This window comes from Phalacrocorax carbo, chromosome 5 (genome assembly GCF_963921805.1).
Source record: "Phalacrocorax carbo chromosome 5, bPhaCar2.1, whole genome shotgun sequence".
Classification (NCBI taxonomy): domain Eukaryota; kingdom Metazoa; phylum Chordata; class Aves; order Suliformes; family Phalacrocoracidae; genus Phalacrocorax; species Phalacrocorax carbo.
Genome location: NC_087517.1, coordinates 38,686,787 through 38,708,772, shown reverse-complemented (window position 1 = coordinate 38,708,772; position 21,986 = coordinate 38,686,787). Strand labels below are relative to the sequence as shown.

General features: G+C 42.3%; 1 protein-coding gene across 1 annotated transcript in view; it reads right to left on the bottom strand.

Moving 5' to 3' along the window:
• UNC80 (unc-80 homolog, NALCN channel complex subunit) overlaps positions 1–21,986 on the bottom strand; it is a 134,508-nt gene that overhangs the window by 39,494 nt on the left and 73,028 nt on the right. The window contains exons 29-44 of the mRNA XM_064452092.1: positions 20,437–20,634; positions 18,200–18,307; positions 17,349–17,487; positions 13,388–13,569; positions 12,877–13,008; positions 12,158–12,344; positions 11,217–11,348; positions 10,617–10,760; positions 9,014–9,114; positions 7,494–7,580; positions 6,512–6,695; positions 5,731–5,825; positions 4,745–4,834; positions 4,248–4,349; positions 1,750–1,930; positions 567–835 (exon numbers count right to left, since the gene is read on the bottom strand). Of these exons, the coding sequence (XP_064308162.1) occupies positions 567–835; positions 1,750–1,930; positions 4,248–4,349; positions 4,745–4,834; positions 5,731–5,825; positions 6,512–6,695; positions 7,494–7,580; positions 9,014–9,114; positions 10,617–10,760; positions 11,217–11,348; positions 12,158–12,344; positions 12,877–13,008; positions 13,388–13,569; positions 17,349–17,487; positions 18,200–18,307; positions 20,437–20,634 (2,331 nt within the window). The remainder of the gene's footprint in view (positions 1–566; positions 836–1,749; positions 1,931–4,247; positions 4,350–4,744; positions 4,835–5,730; positions 5,826–6,511; positions 6,696–7,493; positions 7,581–9,013; positions 9,115–10,616; positions 10,761–11,216; positions 11,349–12,157; positions 12,345–12,876; positions 13,009–13,387; positions 13,570–17,348; positions 17,488–18,199; positions 18,308–20,436; positions 20,635–21,986) is intronic.

The window sequence follows — 21,986 nt, the reverse complement described above, 5'->3', positions numbered from 1 at the left end:
TGTACAGCTCAAAGTGAAGAGAAACTCCACCTCTAATACTTGCAATATTTGTCATCACTGACATGGAAAGACAACATACTGTTTTTCATAAACACGTAGTGTCATTTTAGGTTGCTAATTAAATTGCAGAGAATGCAATTATCATTTTTAAGAAGTGAATATAATTTAGTTTCAATCAGCAAGTAGCAAACACAGATGTTTCAACTATTGCCCAAATTTCAGCCATCCCTGGAGGAAAAAACACTGAGGGAGACCCAAGATCCAAAAATTTTCCAGAAATTTCACATTTCTGTGTGGAAGCACACAGTAAGGGAAACATTCATTCATTTATTTAACATAAAGAAGAAAAGAAAATGTAGTCATTTAATCAAGAAGAAAAAGCAACATAGTCTCCGAATGCTGATTTGGGCTGTACCACCCTGATCTGTTGTTTGTCTTCTTGGGGCCCCCCTAATCTGTGACCTCGCCAGGACTCAGCAATTTAATGTTTCTCCATTAATAGTCAGTTCTATAAAAAAGTGCTTGCTCTGAAGTCTTCCCGTGTATTGTTCATGGAAACAGCTCACCTGCAACATGCTGGGGAGGACCCACTGGTACCCGCTGAGGGAGAAGAGGTGGTTAAAATGCACAGCTGTGTTGATGACTGTGGCAGCGTACTGCCTCAACAAGGCACTGTCCTCAGGGTGCAGGATCAGGGCACCATTGAAGACGTTCAAGAACAGCATGATCTCATCCCCCCAGGGGAACTCACTGGGCATGCCAAGGAACATCTCCTCCAGCAGCTTAATCCACAAGCTTTTCTGAAGAGTGTCCAGACCAAAGAGCTCTTTTCCAGCTGCAGGGGGGAAGAGGCAACAGCAATCAACTCTGTCCACCACAGCCACCCTCTCAATATTCCCAGAGCCCAAAGGCCTCTCCAAAGAACCATCCCACAATGCTGACCATCACCTGCCTTTTTAAAATTATTTCACTCATCCTGTACTTCTGGAAGTGCCCACACACATGCAACACACATGAAGATGAAGAATGATGATTATCACACAGCTCATTAAATCTGATCCCCACTGGTTGGAAGTTCTCTTAAAAAGCAAAAGCAGATGTGAGCTTGTACATGCATCATCTGCCCCACACAACCTGAATGGCTGTGTGGATTTATGCTGAATTTTTATCCTTCAGGTGTCCACCACATTACAAGACATTGATGCAGAGTTACAATAATGCTTCTGAAAGCAAGTGCCTTTAGGGCCTGTTACAGAACTTGCCAATGCTTACCATCCTGCATCAGTGGTCTGTTTAATCCCCAAGTAAGTCTGGAAAACCTACTTGACTTTCAGAGCAAAGTTTCTAAAAAGAGGTCTGTTTCTACATCGCCACTGCAGAATTTGCCCAATCTTCATTGAAAGTCCTCTCCATTGCCATCCTTGAAGTAGATGGCAAAGGACTCTGAGCAATCCTTTTTAGTGTAGTTATCCTACCGGACACAGTATTCCGGCTGTAGTTTCATGCATAATTTTAATACATAATTATAACTTATTCTTATTTGGGTCCAAACAAAGTAGCTTTGTCTGGAGACCTCTAACAGCAAAGCCCTTTCTGCTGCTGTGCTTACAAACCAACAACTATGTATCATTCTCCCTAGGAGGAGATTTATCAGCTTTCAGTCTATATGTTTTTAAGGCAAATGAAGTGCCTCAGAGAAACCTTCTGGGCTCTATACAACTACCAGAGAAAGCTATCAAAAGGCCATACCTTGGGGATCACTGAAGAGTGAGAACTCAGCATCAATGGCACTTCGGGGAAATGAAGGCAAGCGGAGGAGGTCTTCCTGAAGCATAGATACATGGGACTGTTTGTGGGCAGTGGGGATTTTCTGTGTCAGAGATATGAGGAATAGCACCCGCCCCACCTCTTCTAGTTTGCGGGTAAACACCTGAGAGAAAGAGAGACAAGGATCAGAATCAGTCTGATCAAAAAGTTCTTTACAACATATATACACTTTTCTAGGTGAGCTTCCATGACTTTCTCTGATGGGAGGGATGCTGCACTCATGGTCCAGAGGAACCTGTTTAATTCACAGGGCTAGTGCTGCACCCTTTTGCTAGAATTTGTGTGACAACTGTTCTTCAGCCCAGCTCAGCAAAGATGGATCATGTTTGTAAGCGAGGTTTTAACAATGCTTTCTATTTCAGTCTTGTGGAGGACCCTGAATGGTTGTCAAACACTTTGCAACATGACATGCCATCTTTTATAGATTAATGTAAGCTTCGCCACTGTGAGCCACAAGGCATTCAGAGGCAAACCAGCTCCAAACTGAAAGTCAAACAGTTGCAGTTGCTCTCTGCAAGATCTTAGACTATAGTCAACATGAGGTTGGAATAGTTATTTACCTTCTGGGTTGAGGCTGGCTCGTGTCTGGCCATAGAAAGTGTATGTATAGTTGCAAAAGAAAAGTAGTCAATAAAACAAAGGAGAACAGATTCTGAGTTACTGTAAGCAAGCAAAGTACTGCTGACTTTATTATTTTTGGTTTACACCAACTGGGAAACCGAGTTTCATTCTACTAGTCTGCTTTGAACTTCTGACTGGTAGGACTAGTCAGGCTAGCTATTTTATTTTGATGCTAAAAGTAACCATAGGGCACAGTGATGCTCAGTAGTAGAAGCAACTGTCTTTGGAAGCGGTTTTGAGACAGCTCTTAGCTACTGGGATGAAGCCAAAATTTGAAGCATGTGGCTTAACATGTGACAAAGCTCAGCTTCCCATGTCCTGCAGTTGCTATGACCTTGCTCTGAAGTGCACTCAGCTTAGAACTGGGTGCTCAATCAATCAACAGTAAAGAAAGTACTTTTCCATGGCTTGCTGCTCTGTGGGCAGACTCTACAGTGCTGTTTTCTTTGCTGAAGCTGGATGTTGTCCAGCAACTTCTAGCATGACTAGAGAGAGGCTGGTAGATGCTTGATTTAAGTTTTAGCTTAGACGTAGTTTGGTCTCTAAGTACTTTAAATAAAAAAATGTGGAGCATAAAATAATGCCCTGACAAAACTGGACAGGCCATTTTAATCTTCTGGTGTCAAGCTCATTTATTTGATATGTCAGACACATCTAGAACCACAGTGAGAATAATTTCTGCCAGAGAAGCAACAAAATGATCACAAGTAATTTCAGATTTTTATAGACTTTCTACTGACAGATGCAGCACATGTAATATTTCCCTATTCTGTACCGTACACATATGAGAGAGCATGAACTATATTCTCTGTTATTATAGCTGCTTTTTGTAACCATTCCTGATGATATTTTCTTATCACTGCATTCACATTGCCAGGGGCACAACTACAGTAGCTGCTTTTTGGCTAGAATAATACAACTGTTAATACCAAACTCATACAGCTTATCCACATTCCCCCTCTTTCCTGCTTATTATCATCCTTTGCAGATACAGCTACAACAACTTTTCTGTAAATACTCAACCCTGTGCTATTGAGACAAATTTGGTTTTGTGGAAAACAGAGCATGTGGCTTCTACAGGTAGAGTGAGCTCAATACCATTGTCTTACTCACTAAAGAAATTATACTTGTAGGGGCTTGTAGCACATTAAAGGCACTGCCCTGCCATTTCAGTTAGGGTTTAGTTCCTAAGTGAGAGATCCTGGGAGCTGCAGAACATTGGCAGGATCAAACAGATTATCAGGTCATGAGGTGGGAGATAGGGAGGACAGTGCTCTTCTGAGGGCAGATAATCCCCTGATGAAATCACTACTGCTGTGCCTCTGGGAGTGGTTATGCTAAGACTAGCATATGAGAGCAGGACAAGGAAGAGAGGCAGTAATATTATTTACAGTGAGAGGACAGAGAGGAACGTAGAACAGATAATTCCTGCTCCACAGCCAGACAGGCTTGAGAAGAAAAGGTCTTAAATGTGTTCCTAAAGAGACAGAGGTCATGTTAAAGAAAGAAATAAGCAACTTTTGAAGCTGAGGCAACTGGAACTCGTCTAGCCAAGTGTAGGAGAATGCAAAATGGTCTGCCTAAAAGAAGCTCTCTGGAGAGAGCGGGAAGGAATTCACATTGCATTCTTTGACTCTTCTTAAAATACCATGCACCTGTCCAATGGCACCAGGACAGATTTCATGCCAATTGCTACTTCTCCAGCAAAGCTCTCTATCTGTATGCAGCATGAGCGAAGGCCTTTAAAGGAAAAAGGAAGGTTTGTTTCTAGGCAGAGGTATTTGGTAACCATGAGATACCTGCTTCTGAATAAGCTCTTGACCTTTTTCTGGATGCATCTGCACCAGGTTGAGCTGGGGAGAAACTGACCTCCGGAAAGGATAAATGTCACGAACATAGGTCTGTTAGGAAGGGAAACAAATGTATTTTAAACAAATGTAATCATAACAGCATCACTCAACAGAACTGAATAAAAGGCCCTTCAGCCCTTTCTGAAGCTTTTGGGACTTTCAGACAGTGTCAGGCATCATGGAAGAGCATAAATGGAAGAGAAATTGCTCTTCTCTAAGAAAGCTAGACATTTAAGACCTAGGAGCAAGGGACTGCACTGCTGCTTCTTCAGTCTTCTGTCAAACTCCAAACTTTCACCACACACAACTAAACACGCAAGATGTACTGCCCACAGGACAGAATTCTGTCTATTTATGGGCTGCTTGTTCTCCTTTAGATAACCCCAATGTTTAAAAAGGGATGAGGTGGAAAGAACAAAGTCACCTGGACCTGACCTATGCCTTACCTTGTTGTAATGAATAAGATTCCATCGCTTATCCATTAAAAAGTAATGAGAAGACTGTGTTTCAGGTATGTTAAAAAACTCCAAACACTCCTGAAGTGGAAGAAAGAAAAATATCCTGTTACTTATTACCTGTCTTGTACGAAGACCACAACATCCAAAAGAAGAATATGCAGCTAATAATATATAAAGGCACAAACTTGCATGCCTCAGTCAGGCTGGTACAGTCTTCTGGCATTAATTCTTAATTGCTTTTTTTAAACATAAAGTACATGAATATGTTTGTGATTGTCAAGACTTGCTGATATCACAGTCCTGAAGACAGATGTTATTTATTTCAGTGTCTTCATATTGCAGATATTTGTCTGGCTATATAAGCCACATGGGTATTGCAGGTGCCGTTTCCATATTATGTATTTATCAAGATTTAGTGATAGGCAATGTACAGAGACACTAAAGTTCAGATCCTTCAAAGCACTGAGACGTATGATTCCCATTAAAATGCAACATAGTTGGACAAACTGAAGGCTTTTAGAAATCTGTTTCCTCTGTGGCTCAGTTAAGACCATGCAGGAAATCTCTGGCAGAAGGGGGAACTGACTTCACATCTCCCAGATCCCAAGATACCATCATGGCTACTGAACCATCACTTCTGCTCTGATATTGACCATTCTGTTTAGTCTTTAGTGTTGGTAAAACCAAATATTTAAATTATTTATTTATTTATCCAAGGATAGTATACAGCAAATACTCAACAAACTACAGTGTCTTCAAATGTAGTTGCATGTGTGGGATTTTGGCTACAGGGCATTTCTACTATCTTTACTATGGGATCCTGTTTCTTGCAACCAGGCTCTCCTCATACAGAGACAGAAATGGCTGTTACAGCAAAGCTTCTCTCTCACACTGAAATAGGATGATCAGGCATACAGGTATGGCAGGTACGTGTACTAGTAAGCAGCTTTTCCAGATGAAAAACTCACACCTACCTTCAGAAGAGCCTCAAACTGTGTGTCCTCGTGGACTGGTAACTGAGTGGGGATGTCACACTCATTCTGTCCATGCACAACAAGGGTCTTTGTGCCTAAAGGAAGAAAAGCAGTTGCATTCTCCCTAGCCTCTTTAATTAATTCAATTTCAGAAAACTTCCCATGGGCGAAAAGTGATAGTTAAAATGCATTCCTGGGCAGACAGACAATGCTGGTCCTGGCTGGAATCTGTTATGTAGTGTTAGCATAGTCTCACACTTGTACAGTCAATGAGAAATTGATCTGTTCCTAAAGGATTGAGCTGGCTTTAGCAGCAGCTATCACTCTGAGGAGGAAACAAACCTAAAAGGGTCAAGTCTGTTTTTCAGCAAGATATCTCTTGCCTCACTCATGACATCCTAGGCTCACAGCATGCTCTTCTCGGGCTCTCTCTCAAGACTTAAATGAGAGGTTGCATCAAATCAAACTGAGTTTGAATGGTGGAGCCTAACAATGATCATCCTGCCAGCCTTTCACAGCCCAACTGGCACAAAGCTCTGGGTTGAAAAGACTGTTCTAATTCACTTTCTGTTTGCTTCTTTCAGAGCTCTTAAAGTGGCTTTCTGAATCTCAGGGAATTAGAGGTAGAGTTACTGACAGAATCCTCAACTCAAGGAAAACTGACAAGATACGCAGCCATTTGTAGTGGTTCTTTTTCTGATCCAGTTCTGATGGATCTCCTTTTTGGTGGAGGGGGTCATGAACTTGGAAGTGAAGTAGGTTTAAAACTTATTTTTTCTACCTGGCATTGAGGCCGTCACTAGCAGCTTCACTTCACATTGTTCCTTCTTCATAGTCTGTTTGAGATCCTTGAAGAACAGTCCTTCTACATAACCCACCACTTCCCAAAGGAAGGTAAGTGTGGCGGAAATGGCATCCATGCCCCATTCACAGGGAGTGCGTACAAAATACATTATCAGTCCTACCTGCCGATAATAAATAAGAGGAATATCAGGTTATACATACTCTTAACTGTGCAGAGCATAGTATAAACACAGAACAAGAATATTGTTCTTCTACCTTTCTTTACTCAGAGGGATAAACTCATGAAATTTGCATCCGGAAAGTTTATACATACTACAGAACAATCTGCCTGTACTAATTTTCCTTTTTCTAGAGAGGATGAGGGGTGGGGGCAAAAAAGTACTGCTGCAGCCCAGCCTTAAAAGACATTGTAGATGAGGAAAAGTGAGAACCTTTGCAGTAAGAGAATTCTTGTGCCTTCTGCTCTGATGTGCTGCCACATAGACAACTCACAAACAACAGAGAGCTCCTGGAATAGCATACATCTTATCTTTTTTTTTAATTTCCTAACTGAAAGAACTGCAGCAAATGCATCTTCCACAGACTAGAAAGATTTGCTCCAATAGGACTGTCCAAGAACAAAGCACTTTCTGAATCAAAATTAAGTAAAATAATTAAAGGTTTCTGGCACTGGGATCCTTCTGTCGGTCTACAACTCAGTGCCCATGGTTCAATTCAGAAATCCATGACAGGTTGCTTAGGGGTTTACCAAAAAGTTAAAGGTTCCTTTTCCTCTTCCTAGAAGGGATGAAAGGCTGGTGTAAGCCTGGTGACTTGCACCCACAGCCAGAAGCAGGTATGAGCTATAAAGGCAAAGTTAAAAGCATTCATTTCCTTGCAGACTGTGACATTAACTTCTTAGGACACATACAGGCACAGGTGAGATTCTGAGCTGCACAGTGGACCCACAAGCTACTCACCAAGTAGTTAAAGAGGATATGAGATGTCTGGGCAGGGAAGTCTCCAATGTTCAATAAAAGCTTCCTTAACATATACATCAGCTCATCCTGGAAGAAGAGCAAATGGTTTTCTTTTTCTCACAAAATGGAGAATGGATTTCTCCCTTTTGTTGTCCCTGATTTTGTTTCTTCCCATTTTTCCATACTCCCTTGTTCAGCTCTGTCTCTTGGTGCATGAAGTAGAACTATATGCTTGTGACTGCTCCCACATTTCCCAAAATAAAGCCCCGGGCACAGCACCCAGGCCAATGCCTTTTTTTTCTATCTGAGAGAGGCCAGTACCTCTTATTGCAATTTGTACTGACCGTAGCATCCTGACTTTGCACACCTCTCCCTATGACAATCCCTGTGTTGCTTATCACAACAAATGACTACCTAGATGATCTGTGAAATCTGGTTCGATCCAGCTTAACTCAATAGCTGTGGCTGCAGGGTAGGAGGTGGGGGCAGAATCTAAATTTTCTTCCTTTAGAGGCTGCCTGCTTTAAATGTGGACTAATACATTTCTTATGGTGGGGGGGGGCCATTAGAGGGGAAGGAAGCTCACTGTCAGGTAATGACAGACCATATCACAGATTTCTTCTATGGCCCTCATCCTCTTAACCCACAGCAGATTTGAGCTAGTGTTAGTAGTATGAATATGCATAGGACAACCCATGACAATGATATATCTGCTGGAAGCTTCCATGGGAATACACCTGTTCTCTGTGTTCTGTACTCATGGTTGTAGTAGGCTTATGAAGAGATGGTAAAACAGCGGACTATGCTAGCTCAAGGCCACTGAGGCTGGACAGCGTATAGCTTCCTTCTCAAAGGGACTTAACAACCAACCAACCCTCTGAACTTAAAGGAAAGCTTTGGGGACTGTGGCTGAGAAGTCTCAGGAATAGTGAGGCCACTGAGACCTGATTACTCAAAGAACCAAAAAGCAGCCTTTCGTGGCCTTACTTGAGGTTTAATATTAATTTTGTAGTTAGTTCTTAGGTGGTGGCTTGGAAGATGAGGACAGTGATATTGATATTGTACACTAAGTGGCAGTTGAGACAGTGGTATGGAGAGTCTCACTGCCTTTCATGCAGTCAGAACTGGTATGCCTTTCTTTCATAAAGCTTAACCATGGCACTAGAAAACAGTCTAATAGCCAGGGAGAGACAAGGGCACCCCCATCTTTCAGAGAAAGCTGAACAGTGTGGCCTGGGTGATGCAACATTGCCTGTGTTAGAAAGGGTTGTGCTTTGCTAAGAGCTCTTCAAAGCTTGGCTTAGAGCAAGTTAGATCCTTAGTGGTGGTAAATCAGCTATGTTCCATTTCCATTAGTGGACAGAGATTGAAGCCAACTGATGATATGGCCTAAAAGACTTTGAGATACATTATAATAGTCAACGTTCTTCTCCAGTGATGCCCACAGAATGATTCTGCTTGCAGCTGTGCTCCCCTGCTCTAAGCAATATGTGCACCCCCTGGGGAGAGGAAGAGTTTACCTGTCGGTTGCTGATTGTGAGCTTCTCAAGGAAATGGCGCAAAACTGTAGAGGGGTCTTCAATTAAGCAGTTCCACAGGACTTGCTGAGCAACAGCGCTTACTGTAAAAGAGGAAGAAAAAGTCAAAACTGTCTCACTTGGAAAAGCCTTGAACTGGTACATTTAGATGCATAAGTTCCTAACCTTCTGCCATGATTGTCATTTTTGTACTGAAACACACAGGAGCCTCTATGAGGCACTAGGATTCCTGGTTACCAGTGCAGTCATCTCAAGCAATAACAATAGGTTTAATATTTGAACCTTCCCTGGCTACTGGTGATATGGCAGGAAGCACTTCACCACTGCAGTTAGAGGAATAATAAATAACTATTTGGATTCACAACTGCAGATGGACAAATCTGGCGATTTAAAAACAAAAATTCATATACTTTTTTGTTCATGCATAGAAGTTAAATTTCATGGTGATTCATTGAGTAATTTTATCTGGTATTGGTGAACAGCATTAGTCAGCAGGGAATTGTGTTGATGATCAACTCCCCAAAGTGTAATTAATTGCAATCCTGTGAAGATTAACAACATCAAAGAATTATTCATTAGGTTTTTTTCAGTACTCAGTCCCTGATCACAAAATGACACATACATTATTTAGGTGGCTGACTACACCCACCCAAAACTGAACACAAAATGTAACAGAAAATTAAAAATTAAATGTGCAGTCAGCTGAGATGATGAGTGATGAGAAAGGAAGGGCAACAGTCCACCATATATAAACATTTTAGAGAAACACATACAGAAAGAAAAACCCACATTATTACTTTACAAATACATCACAGACCAGAAACAAAATGTTCAAGCTGTGTAGATGTGGTTTTCCATTTGTCATAGGATCAAAGAAAAGTTGTTGGGAATAGACCTCTGGAGGTCTCTAGTCCAAGCCCTGCTTAGAGCAGGACTGCCACCAACACCAGATTGTGTCAGCCATAGCTTTGACTAGCCAAGGCTTGATAACCGCTGTGATGGGGAATCCACAGACCGCACTGTGTTCCTAGTTATAAAGTTCCTTCCAGATTTCTAACCTGAACCTCCCAAGTTGCATCCTCTAAGTCAGAGTTCCTCTAACTCTTTGTTTCCTTTTCATCACACCAAAGAAGTCCAGTTTTTGCAATCAATTCTCACGGAACACCTGTTTTAGGCCTCTTAACATCCTGGCATCCCTCCACTAGACCCCTTCCAGCTTCTCAACATCTATCTTGAATTTGGAACATTTTTAGGGCCCCTAAAGAGCAAAAACCCCTCAAAATAAAACACAAATAATGGATAAGAAAAGGAATAATCCTAGAAAGTCACATTTCTGTTGTGAATCTACTTTCAAATAGCTTGTGAAGATTTAATAGATTATTTATAAGTTTATAACAAACATATATACTCATAACAATATATAGCACATACTACTTCTTGGAAACATGAACTGTGAGTACAAGGTTGTGTTACACCTCTTCTCCACTTCAGTTATGGCACCTAAAATGTAAGCCATTGTTCAAAGTGCTGGCAGGTTCTGCCAGCCTTAAGCAAGAATCATGTGAAGTTTAATGTAGGTCAGTACCAGCTACTCCATCCTCCCGGACTTCTCCATCTTCCATCAAATGGACGATGGGGAGCACTGCTGCACAGATGCATGCTGGAAACACAGCCTGAGGCGGCTGTGGCACGTGATGGTTTGGAGTGTGCTCTGTAGTGTGTTCTTCATCTGGAGCAGTAAGAAGAGTAGAAGGTGAGTGTTAGTAAATAAGCCATGGTATTACGAAAGCAGGTTAAGATAAACATTTATGTTAGATGCTGTACTGAGCCTCCAGCTAACTTCTTGATCAAGAATTTTCATTGTTAATATATATTTTTTTCAATTTACATTTATCTTCTTGTACAGAACCCATTTTCTTTTTGATGAAATCCCATTTCATTGCCATTTTTTTCAGCCAATGTACTCTCCATGGCACTACTCTGCAAATGAAACATGAGAAGTAGGGATAGACATTGTGACAGCAGGAGTGAATAAAATAATGCAGGGCAGTAATTTATTATAAAGTGGCTCAAGCTTGGGAATACATTCAGCAAAAGAAGATGCCACTGCCCTTATGGGTCAACAGGAAAGGCTTCCTGTGAATGAAATCCTAGGAAAGGATACTCCATAGTGAAGTCAACCCACCTTCTGCACTGACTGCTGACCGCACTGACCAGACAGAGCCACGGCGGAAAGAATAGTTCCTATGAGATGTACTGGAGGTGCAGGAAGGACTCACAGAGAGACGGCGGGAGGCCAGGTTGGCAACTTCTTCTACTGACAAAGGGAACAGGAAATGTCAATCCAGATCCAACTGACAGACTTTAGGGAACTTTCTAAAGGATGGCGCTTATGACGAAATTGGAACATTGAAAGTCTAAGTCAGGTAACACTTAAAAGGCACAATTTAAAATCTATAAAGATCAGTCAGATAGGTTATTTGGTCATGCTTTGGGAAACAGCAGAGCATTGTTCTGTAAGAGTGTTCAGCACTTTGGTGAGTCACATTGTAACTGAATCGGCCCTATACTTCTTTTCATCTACATCCTGTGAACCATCGTGGTTGCTGGTGCTTAGTTTTTCCTAAGAATTGGGATTTCTGCTCACAGATATCCCAATGTATGTTTAGATCTGAAAATCACTGTACTCATCTAATGGCACATACCTTGGAATGCCTTTAATGAAGTCTTTGTGCTCTGTTAGCCTGGACCACTGAAAAACTTCACTTAAAGACTAAGCTTTTCATGACTCATGTCGTGTAACTTTGGCCATCTCAAAGTTTGGTACTGAAGTTCAGCTGGTCATCTAGGGTCCCCCACTAGTCACCATAAAGGTAGAAAACTCCACAGACAATTCAGCCTGTCCTAAGCTGTGCATTTTAAGACAGATACTGCCAAAGGGTGACTCCTCCTACTCTTAAATTATTAAAGGATTAAAGTTAGGAAAGACAAATTTCATTCCTGAGTGCACCAAAGCAGGGACTTTCCTAACACTAACAATCAATGTCCCTGGGCGTCACACCCCTAAGCAGTACTTGGCAGGTGCTCTCAGGTTCCTGGAATGCAGTTCCTGGCCCTGGAGCACACCTTCTTCTTCCTGCTCTGAGGTTGGTGTGCAGGTTGGCTCATAGCAGGCCTCCTGAGTGATGGGAATGGCAGTGATGAGACTGGCTTCCCGGCCCAGGCGCTTCTTCTCTTCCTCCTGCTGCAGGTTCTTCAGGATGTGCTCTGCTCGTTGATGCGAGCGCGATACAGCTCTGGCTGAAAATGACTTCTGTCAGAAAGAAGAGAGAAGAAACACAGCCTGAAGCTGTTAGCTAAGATGCACACATCCTGCGTTTTCTGCCAGAGACTTCAGCGACATTCAGTAACTCAGTTTCTAAGTACAAATCAGTCTAGAGCTAGCTGAACAGAGATTCACCAGGACACTCCTCTTGGAGCTATGTCTACAATAAGCCTTGGTGCAGACTTCTCCCAAGAGACACCACATGAACCAGTGTAGAAAAAATTGTCTGTCAGACAGTTCAAGAGAACTAATCTTCTGGAGAGAGGAGCTGTGTGCTCCTAAGATCCGAGTTACTGTCTCTCGCAGGAATATGATAGGCAGTACAGCACCCAGTGAACAAACAGAAAAGACTTATGACTGTGTAGAAAATTCTATGTGCCCTACACAGACAGTGTACTAGATTTTTCCCAGCTGAGAAAGACAAGAAAACTCAGAGTTTAGCCCACATCTTTTGGCTTTGGCTTCCCCCATGCTGCTACAGAATAAAAACACTGCTTACTCTCACGATGTCTCTGCTTACCGACTGATCTTCATTTATAGGATCTTGCACACTCCCGCTGCACTGAGGGACCCAGGGTGGGTCAAACATTGGCACAGATGGCATCCCCAGGACAGGAGAAGGCAGAGTGAAGTTTATACTTGGAGGAGGGATCTAACAAAAACACAAAAGACATTTTGTTACATTAGCCCGCTATTGATGACGGTACTGCTAATTAAACATGAACACAATTACCCAAGATATTAATTACCTCTGCTAATTTTTCCCCAACTCCATATCTCACTACACTGTAACACCATATATGACACAGGTTTCTTTCTTCCTCTGATGTTTTCCCTGACCTGTGTCCCCGTTACATTCTCCCTGTTTTATACAGGAGTTGTACACATCACCTCCCCCACTAGCGTGACTTACACAACCATTTTTTTCTCTAAACAGATTTTCAGGCAATTTCATGGCAGAGTGTCATTACACATCTATCCCACAAGGCAAGCTGTGAGTGACAACATTGTGTTTCATGTGCCCTCGCTACCTTAAAGATCTGCTGTGCTCCCTCTTCCATCCTTGGCCAGACTTGATACCTAAACCTCCAGAGTGTGTGAAATTTGAGAATGGCGTTCAGTCTTTGCACTGTCTCTGGGTGATGAAATTCGGACATCAGCATGTCAGAAACAGCATCTGGCACTTTCACAGCACACAGCAGGAACATGGCAGCTGCAGGGAGAGAACATCTGATCATCTGTTTTCCTTAATAATTTGTTTATTTGGCACAGCAAAAACACAGCTCTACAAACCCCCACCAAAAGAAACCTACTCTTGGATCCAGAAATGAGATCGGCAGTCTACCAGACCTAGAGAAAATTGTACTGATTCATGAAACCAAGCACGTATGATTCTACCTTTTGGAGCCACACAGCGTTCCATCTGATGCTTGTAAAGGGGTTCTGGAAAACCTGCTTTTAAAGTATAACATAGTTTTGCTCTTCTCACTAAAATCTCAGTCATGACTGGTTTAAACTAAGAAGCATCTCTTGAAGAAACAGGACTCATTCAGTTTGGCTTTCAAAGATTCCACGTCCAAGTGATTTCCGTGATGATTAATAAAGGCTGGTTTAACAGATCAGCCTTCCCCTCAGGGCAGGAGGCAGTGCCCCAGCCTGCCTATTTTAATGGATAAAACTAAAAAGAAAGGTTCTTAGTCAAATGAGCACCATGCAATGCTCACAATCTGCTTCCAAGAGAAAATGGAGTTGCTGTGGATTGAGACAAAGGACCAGATCAAAATGGAAAACAGCACAATAGAAGTTGAGCTGGCCCATAGTTGTTTCCTTGGAGGATATTTGAATATAAACATAGTCCAACTCCAGACCGATGGAGGCCAAGTAATTTAGATGAGTGTCTGAGGGGCGCTGAGGAGGAAACAAAAGCAGGGAGGACAGTGTTGCTGTGGGAGTTCAGTGGGTGTCAGAGAGTCCTTGGCTTCTCTGAGCAGTAGCTCACCACAGACCACTGGAGACAACTTCTCTATATTTGTTGGTTGTTCCTCCACAGCAGAAAGAGGACATTTGACCTTGTTTTTGCCTCAACATTTATTCAGAAGGTGCCAGACATGAGAGCTGTGCTGATCGATGGCGGTCTGAACATCTGCAGAAAAACAAAGCTGCTCTTTGACAGCCTAGGTCCTGCCTTGCACTGCAAAGGCTCCCGGTCCTGCTCCAAGTCTGTGGGGACCATCCTGTTTCACCAGGTTGGAGAATAGTCTACTTTTTGGTGTTTTCAGTGTAACTATGTCAAGTCAGTAGGACTGATTTAAAAGTGTGAGCTCATACTGACATAACCAAAAAAAGAAATCCAGCCTTGGAAGAGGTCAGTAGATGGTGCTGTTGTACACTAACACACGAGTTCTTTTTATCTAGCTTGTAGATAGCAACATGATGATCTTTCAGGTTTCGACCTTGATGAAGGAAATTTATACTGGGGCTGAAATCACTCTCTGCTAAAAAAGCTACTACAGACCCTCAAATGGATTTAAGTCCTCCCTTCAGGAAGGGGAGAAGGAGGAGGATATATCTCAAGAGAGCCACAAAGCTTTGTTCCCTTCCCTGTGAGCCATGGTGATTTTTCTATAAGAGAGAAAGTGCATCCAAAATTATTCCCCCAAAAAGTGACTTGAAGGGGAGAAAGGAGTGCAGTTTCAGGCAGCTTGTTTCTCTTCTTTATTTTGCTCCTTTCTCTTCTTGTCTGCACATTTGGCCTGGAAAAGGCAAAGGTGAAGGGGAGAGCACATAGAAGACCTCTGGGCTTAAGTGACTGTGCACTGGTGGAGCAGACAGAAACTGAGAGAAGCATGAAGAACATGACATGGAGAGTCAAACAATGGACTTCAGGGCAGAATTTGTTGCCAGCTGTGGAAAATGAAGGACTGGCAAGCTAGACTGAAGTGTGACTAAAAGAGGGGTGATGTCCAAGGAACACTTCAGAACAGTTGCATTGTTAGCAGCTTTGGATAAAAACATCTTCAGTGCGAGAACACCCACGATGGATCCCTTAGGTTCACAAATCTGGGGAAGATGTCAATCTTTAAGGCATTTCCTTGGATGCTGGGGGAGGAAAAAGGTAGAATTTGAAAGTTGTGGGAGATTAGCTTACAAACAAATTTGATTGCTTTAATTTATGCTTTATTTAAGCAATCTGTGTGTTGTCTGTGAGGGATGTTCATTGTTTCTAGTGTTGTGGCTCATGGTTTCTGTACATCTGGCATTAGCACATACTGGCTATGAATGTTTAGACAGGACAATAAGACTAGAAAGGACCTCCTGAGTCACATCATGTAATCCTTTTCACAAGCTCTTAGACTTAAGTGCATTTGCTCTCTTTTCTGGTGGTTAGAAATCTTCTGTTTGCAGGATGAAAGAAGTCATAAAAAGTTCAGACTCATCTTTATGCTACCATGGTTTAAATAATTTTTCCTCTTTGCCTGATCTGCTGTATTTATGGAAAGCAACAGTATCCCCTCTCAGTCTTCACCTGAATCCATTAAATAAGTATCCTCATCATGTACACTCTTCATTCTTCCTCCTGTCCTAACAGTCTTTCACTGTACCTGTCCCTATGTAAATGTCTCTTTCTTCAGTGACTAGAATTATGCATGGATGTGCTGTGTTCTAGGTAACCGTCTCAAATGAAATCTCTTCTGACACACCCTGGCCGTACTAATTGCTTCCACAGCTGAATTCTACTCAGTGAGTCAATCATCTTCTGATGAACTGATATACCCTGAATTCCTGCAAACCTATATCAGTTCCCTGGGGGAAGATCCAAGCTCATAACAGAGCAATTCCTATTAGTTTGCAAGGACATAATCTTACACTTTGTAGTAATAAATTTCATCTCTGTCGTGGTTTAGCGGCAGCTCAGCCCCACACAGTCGCTCGCTCACTCCCCCACCGGTAGATGGGGGAGAGAATCAGAAGGGTAACGCTCGTGGGTTGGGATAAGAACAGTTTAATAATTAAAATTAAGAGAAATAACAACAGAAATGCAATGTAAAGGAGAACAACGAGAGGCGCAAAGCCCCGGGGGACGGGAGGGGGGAACGAACCGCCAAAATAAACCACACACACCACAACCCCTCACCACCCCCAAGCTGCGAACTGCCCCCCTTCATATACTGGTCATGGTGTCACATGGTATGGAATGAACGTGCCATTGGCCAGTCGGGGTCAGTCGCCCCCACCATGGCCCTGCCCCTCCCAGCCCCTCCACCCCCCCCACCACCACACGGCAGAGCGTGGGAAGCTGGAAAGGTAGCCGACCCCCACAGTGAGGAGAATTAACCCCTTCTCAGCCAAAACCAGCACAATCTCATATCTGGAATTCCTTTTTCAAGGTAATGCTCTCACAGGTATATGATGTTCTAATCTTCTTCTGTGTTAAAGATGTCTCTCAACTATGTGTCATCAGCAAATGCCATCTGCACAGTTTAATACCAAGTGGAAATGGAAAATTTAGATAAATACCATACCATAAGACTACTTATTGACCAATGCTGCTGTCTCCATGCAATGTGAGAATTTTCCTTTCAGCACAACAGAAGAGCTATGACAGTTCCACTCTCGCCCCCTTTCTCAGTTTTTGTATCAGCCCTCAACTGGTGCTAACGATTTCCATGAGGCAACATACAAAATTCTTCAGTAAATTCTGGACAGACTAAATCACTGTGTTTCCTCTGTGTAGAAACCCAGCTAAATACAAATACTAATTTTGATGCTCTCATCTCAGCCAGGATCTGAGAGGTTGCCTTCCTGATACTTTGGATCGCCTCTTTTGCACAGAGTACAAAACCACACGAAGGTCTATAAAAACCAACCAGCCCCCAGGAAACCCTTCGTGTCATTAGGATTCCTCCACTACAAAGCTGTCTTGCAAGGCCCAGTGATCTACTGTGAGTTGTGCAGCCAGGGTAGCCACACTACATGGTTTTGTTCTCTTACCTGCTGCTCCAGCCATGTGCTCATCCACACTGAGCAGGAGCTCCCATGCTGCTGGCTGGATGTCCCCATACATCTCTTCTGTGAGGATAGGAGCTGCCTTGATTAGCAGTGACAAAGGTGCAGGGGAGAGGCTCATTACCTGCAAAAAACCAAGCCATGCCTTACAGCTGAGGTGTGCAAACTATGCGCAGTGAACAACACACTCAGTAATTTTATCCTAGTTTTGGTCTGCAGATTACCCACTGATAACCTCTGGTTTCAGCCATTTCACATAATGCTCTATAGAATAACGCAGTGTTTGCAAGCTAGTTCCCTGCGTCTGTCATTAGTCATTCATGTCACCAAAACACTGGTAAAGAGGACAAAAGGAAAGCAAAACTCTCCCAAGGTGGTGCACAAACAGTGACGCGGATCCATGAAAATCTCACAGACTGCCAAGAACAGGCCTGTGAGGAGTCTGTTGCTTCTTCAGGAACACTGAACAAGAAAGAACAAAGAAAACTATCGCTGTAAACTGAGGAATATTTAAACACATTTGTGGATTTAAAAGAAAATTTTCTATTTTAAATTTTTGTATCCCCAGTTTTGATGCATCACTATGGGAGGCCAGAGATGCAGCCTGCGATTTAATGGAGCTATCTGTTTTAAAGATTCTTTGATGGGGTCACCTTAAGAGGCTTAAATTTAGCATTACTGAGCTGGGAAAAACATGCAGGGCTAAACTGATTGATGTTCAGAACCAATAGGTCTTCACATGGACTTAGAGATCCATATATATTTTCCTTCTTGTAGCAGTCTAGCCTGACATCTATGTATCAACCTCCCTTACTAGCATATGGCCTAATCAATACCTGGTGCCTGATGTATTTTAACATTCCGGAGTCCTTCTTCCCTTCCAAGTTGATATCGATCACTCTCTTTTTTAGAGAAGGAGTCCTCAAGCATGACTTGTCTGAGCACTGGAAAAAAAAAAAAAAAAAGTGGAGTTCACATTTACATTTCCAAATGTGGAAAGGGAGGAAATCATGTACAAGAGGAATTTCCATACAGTAGAAGTTGTCTAGTACCAGAGGCGTAGCACAAAGCCTTTTTCTTTGCTGGTAACAAGCCTAGTATCAGTGAGATGACATATCTCATCCAATTTTCTTCTCTTTTTAACACTGCTTTTCCCAATAAAATCTTCAGGCAGAGGCCAGCAAACCAAATGTGGAATGTGAATGTGCTCTGTGTAATCTTCACAGCTAGCACAGCATGTATTTCAAGAGAACAGTGCTTTAAGCAGGGTAGAGGTAAAAAGTCTGTAGCTTCCTTCTAAAAAATTACCAGTGAAGGTGTTTAGTGTGCACAACACTGATTACTCTCAGCTACATGTATCTTTTCTTCCTCAGAGAGCCTAAGGGAGAACACATCTCTTTCAGGACTTGAGCTCATGCCTGCCTGAGAGTTGTCCCTAGCAGCTTCCCAATGACAGTGATAATTACAAGTTCTTTTTTTTGTTAGTTATTCACAATACCAGGGACTTTTCCCAGAATGCTAGGTTGCCACAGGCTCTTCTCCTCCAGCCTGCTGATTAACACAGTGGTCTTCATTTATCAGAGAGCTCACAAGCCCTGTTGAGCACACAGCCAGGTATGCATATTGCAGCTACCTCCAGCCTTTCATTCTGCATGCCGTGAGAGTAAAAGAGAGGCTTCTCTAGAACCCAGATAAATGTGGTAATGGTGCCCATGCAGTCAGAGAATAACACTTCAAGAATACCAGAGCATGAGGAACCACTATGAAAAGATTACCGTTATATAAAATTCAAAAGTTATCAATTGCTCTCCTGCAGTGAGGTCTATACAAAACATGGTGCATGTGTTTGTAGGAAACTTTGTGGTCCCCCAACCTCTTTTTTCCTTGATGTTGCTGAAAGTCTTTGGTGGTTTGATGGATGTTGAAATGTGTATAATTTTGCCTTGCAATTCAAGGTTGGAGATGAAACAACACACAGTAATGCACAGTGTTCTTTTGCTACCTTTCATGAACACTGCCAGCTGCTCACCTCAAGCCTGCCTTCTGTAGAGGAAATGACTGACTGTCTTCCTAAATAACCAAGTGATACACTACTTTTCTGTATCAGAGGAAATATATGGGGTTACAGTTTCCAGGAAAGCAGAACCATTCTTTCTTGTTTCATCTGCTCTGTGCTTTGTTCCATACAAATACCCTTCGACTTTCTAACTTGACAGGAAACAATCTGCTGATTGATGAAGAAACATTATGAACTTCTCTCCCACCTCCTTCATTTTCCACTTACAGGGGTGATAGCCATGTTACCCAACTGAAATCTTGATGAGACTTTCATGAACACTTTTGTTTTCAATATTACTGCAAAGTATTTGAATGACTCTTCCATTACAAGTATTCAGTATAACTGTAGTCTGTCTGCTATGGTCAGGAATATGAAAGTGTTAACCATTGACATGATTCGGTTGGTACCTGGGTGGGCACTTTACCAAAAGCAGAAATGTATTTCCACTGAATTTAAAGGCACCACTGATATGGCTAAAAAGGCACAATCTTGTTTGAATATCCTGCTGAACTAGTCATTAAAATTGTGTCGCTAAGGAGACTGTAACATTAAGGACTAATGTATACAATTCTTGGAACAGCTCTGAGGGCTCAGACCTCAAAGAAAGAAACAATGCAAGATTTTACAAGAATTTCAAGAGGTTTTGAAAAAAAACTTCTTCATGAAAAAGATTCAAGATTCTTATCAACAGTTGAGAAGAAACATGAAAAAAGGTGACTAGACGCCAGGGGATGATAAACAGAGGCCATAACAGAACATTAAAATTAAAGTCAGGTTATAAGCCTTAAACTGACCTTATCAGCAACTAAGATTCTTCCCAATCAATACAGATTACATTCCTTCCATAACGCTAAATGACTTAATAGGTTTTTTTTTTACAGCAGATCTGTGTTTAGGAAGGGCTGTGTTCATTTTGTCATGAAAGAATTGTTTGAGTACATCATGCAGTCCTTGCAGGTAATTATGACCTGCCCTGACAAACCCCCAAACATTCTGCTTTTTCCATCTACTCACTTCCTTTTGCTTTTTGCCTCTTGCCACACTGTTCAATGTGCTGTTTTCTCGCAGAGAGTCCACTGTGTCACCATACAAGAGTTTGATGGCCCGGACAAGGCGAGCACAGGAGCGGCTGTGATGGAGGTAGCAGTGTGGGTGACAGTAGTCAATGTGGGTACATATGAAACTTTGTTGGTTGCATAATAGGATCATAACCTTGAAAAGAAAAAAAAGAAGCTAGTTACCTATAGAAAAGGGAGTTACATGGAGAAAAGCATAGGGCAGCCAGTGGTGGGGACAGTCAAATTAAGTTTTCCACAGCTTAGCTGGGGAGGCATGAAGCTCAACACAGCCATTTGAAAAGGTATGTGCGTCTGTGCAGAGCTCCATACTTGCAACTGATTTACAAACTCGCTAGGCATGGCTAAGAAACATCAGTGTTAACAAAGCAAAGAGACTGAGCTGCTGCAGATGTGTATGTTTGGCTGGTGGCAATATTAAGTCTGAGGAAAACAGTATTCTCTCAGCTTGCAGAACAGCTGTTGTACCGCTACTCTGAGGTGAGTGCTTAGACTAGAAATTGTCAACTACTCAATCATCATTAAAGCTGCAAACCCACCGGGTTTAGGGGTTAGTGTCTTTCAAGGAATGGGAAAGGAAGTGTCTCAGTATGCTCTCAAGTAGGAATGAACTGGGCCAGTTGTTCTGCATATGCTTCCCTCACTGTGCTTGGGTAGGCCCATCCAGCCGTGGTTTGTTAGCTGGCTCAGTTACTATTTCTAGTGGTGCTGCCATATGGCAGCAAGAAGCTGTAAAACCTGTCTAAGAAACAGAGTAAATATTTGGGCATTTAGCTGTTCTGAGCCCTGCTTTGCTGCAGCAACACTTCTATTAGTCCCTAAACTAATTAAAAAGACAGCCTTGGGTAAGTGTATGCTTGAGTGACTGCTCTCTGGTGTAGTTTGGAGGGCTTCTTCCAGGAGGAGCAGAGCTCAGTCCAGCAGCTCTTTGTACATTGGTCTTCATGTCACACAAACCCAGCCACTTAGTAGCACGCTGAGGAAAACACACAGGCATCCCCAAGCCATTCACCCTGTAGGTCAGAGCTGCCTTTATGAATCCTTCTCTTCGTCCCACAACCTAGTGCAGAAATACCCCAAACTACCAGAAAGAGGCTACTCCACCTTTTCCATCCATTTATTGTCTGTGCAGCTGCAGTCCACTGGCTCTCTTAAGTAAGGCAGCCATATCACTCTCAACCCTCAAATATTTAGGCTTCCAAAAGGTCAGGACCTTTATTTAAAACCTTTATTTATTTATTTATTTAAGACCTTTATTTATTTATTTAAAAAATTTAAATCTGTGCTGTGTATGTGGGAGTCTTGTCTTTGCCTGCCTGTTCTGGCCTCATGTTATTTTGGGGTCAACTAGGAATAACTCAAGCCACTAGTGTTGTGTCAATATGCAAATGATATAAATCTGATCGGCATTGTATAGCATCTGCCCAGCCTCTGGTCCACTGTTACAACTTTTAGTTACAGTACACTGACATAGAGTGAGAACATCAT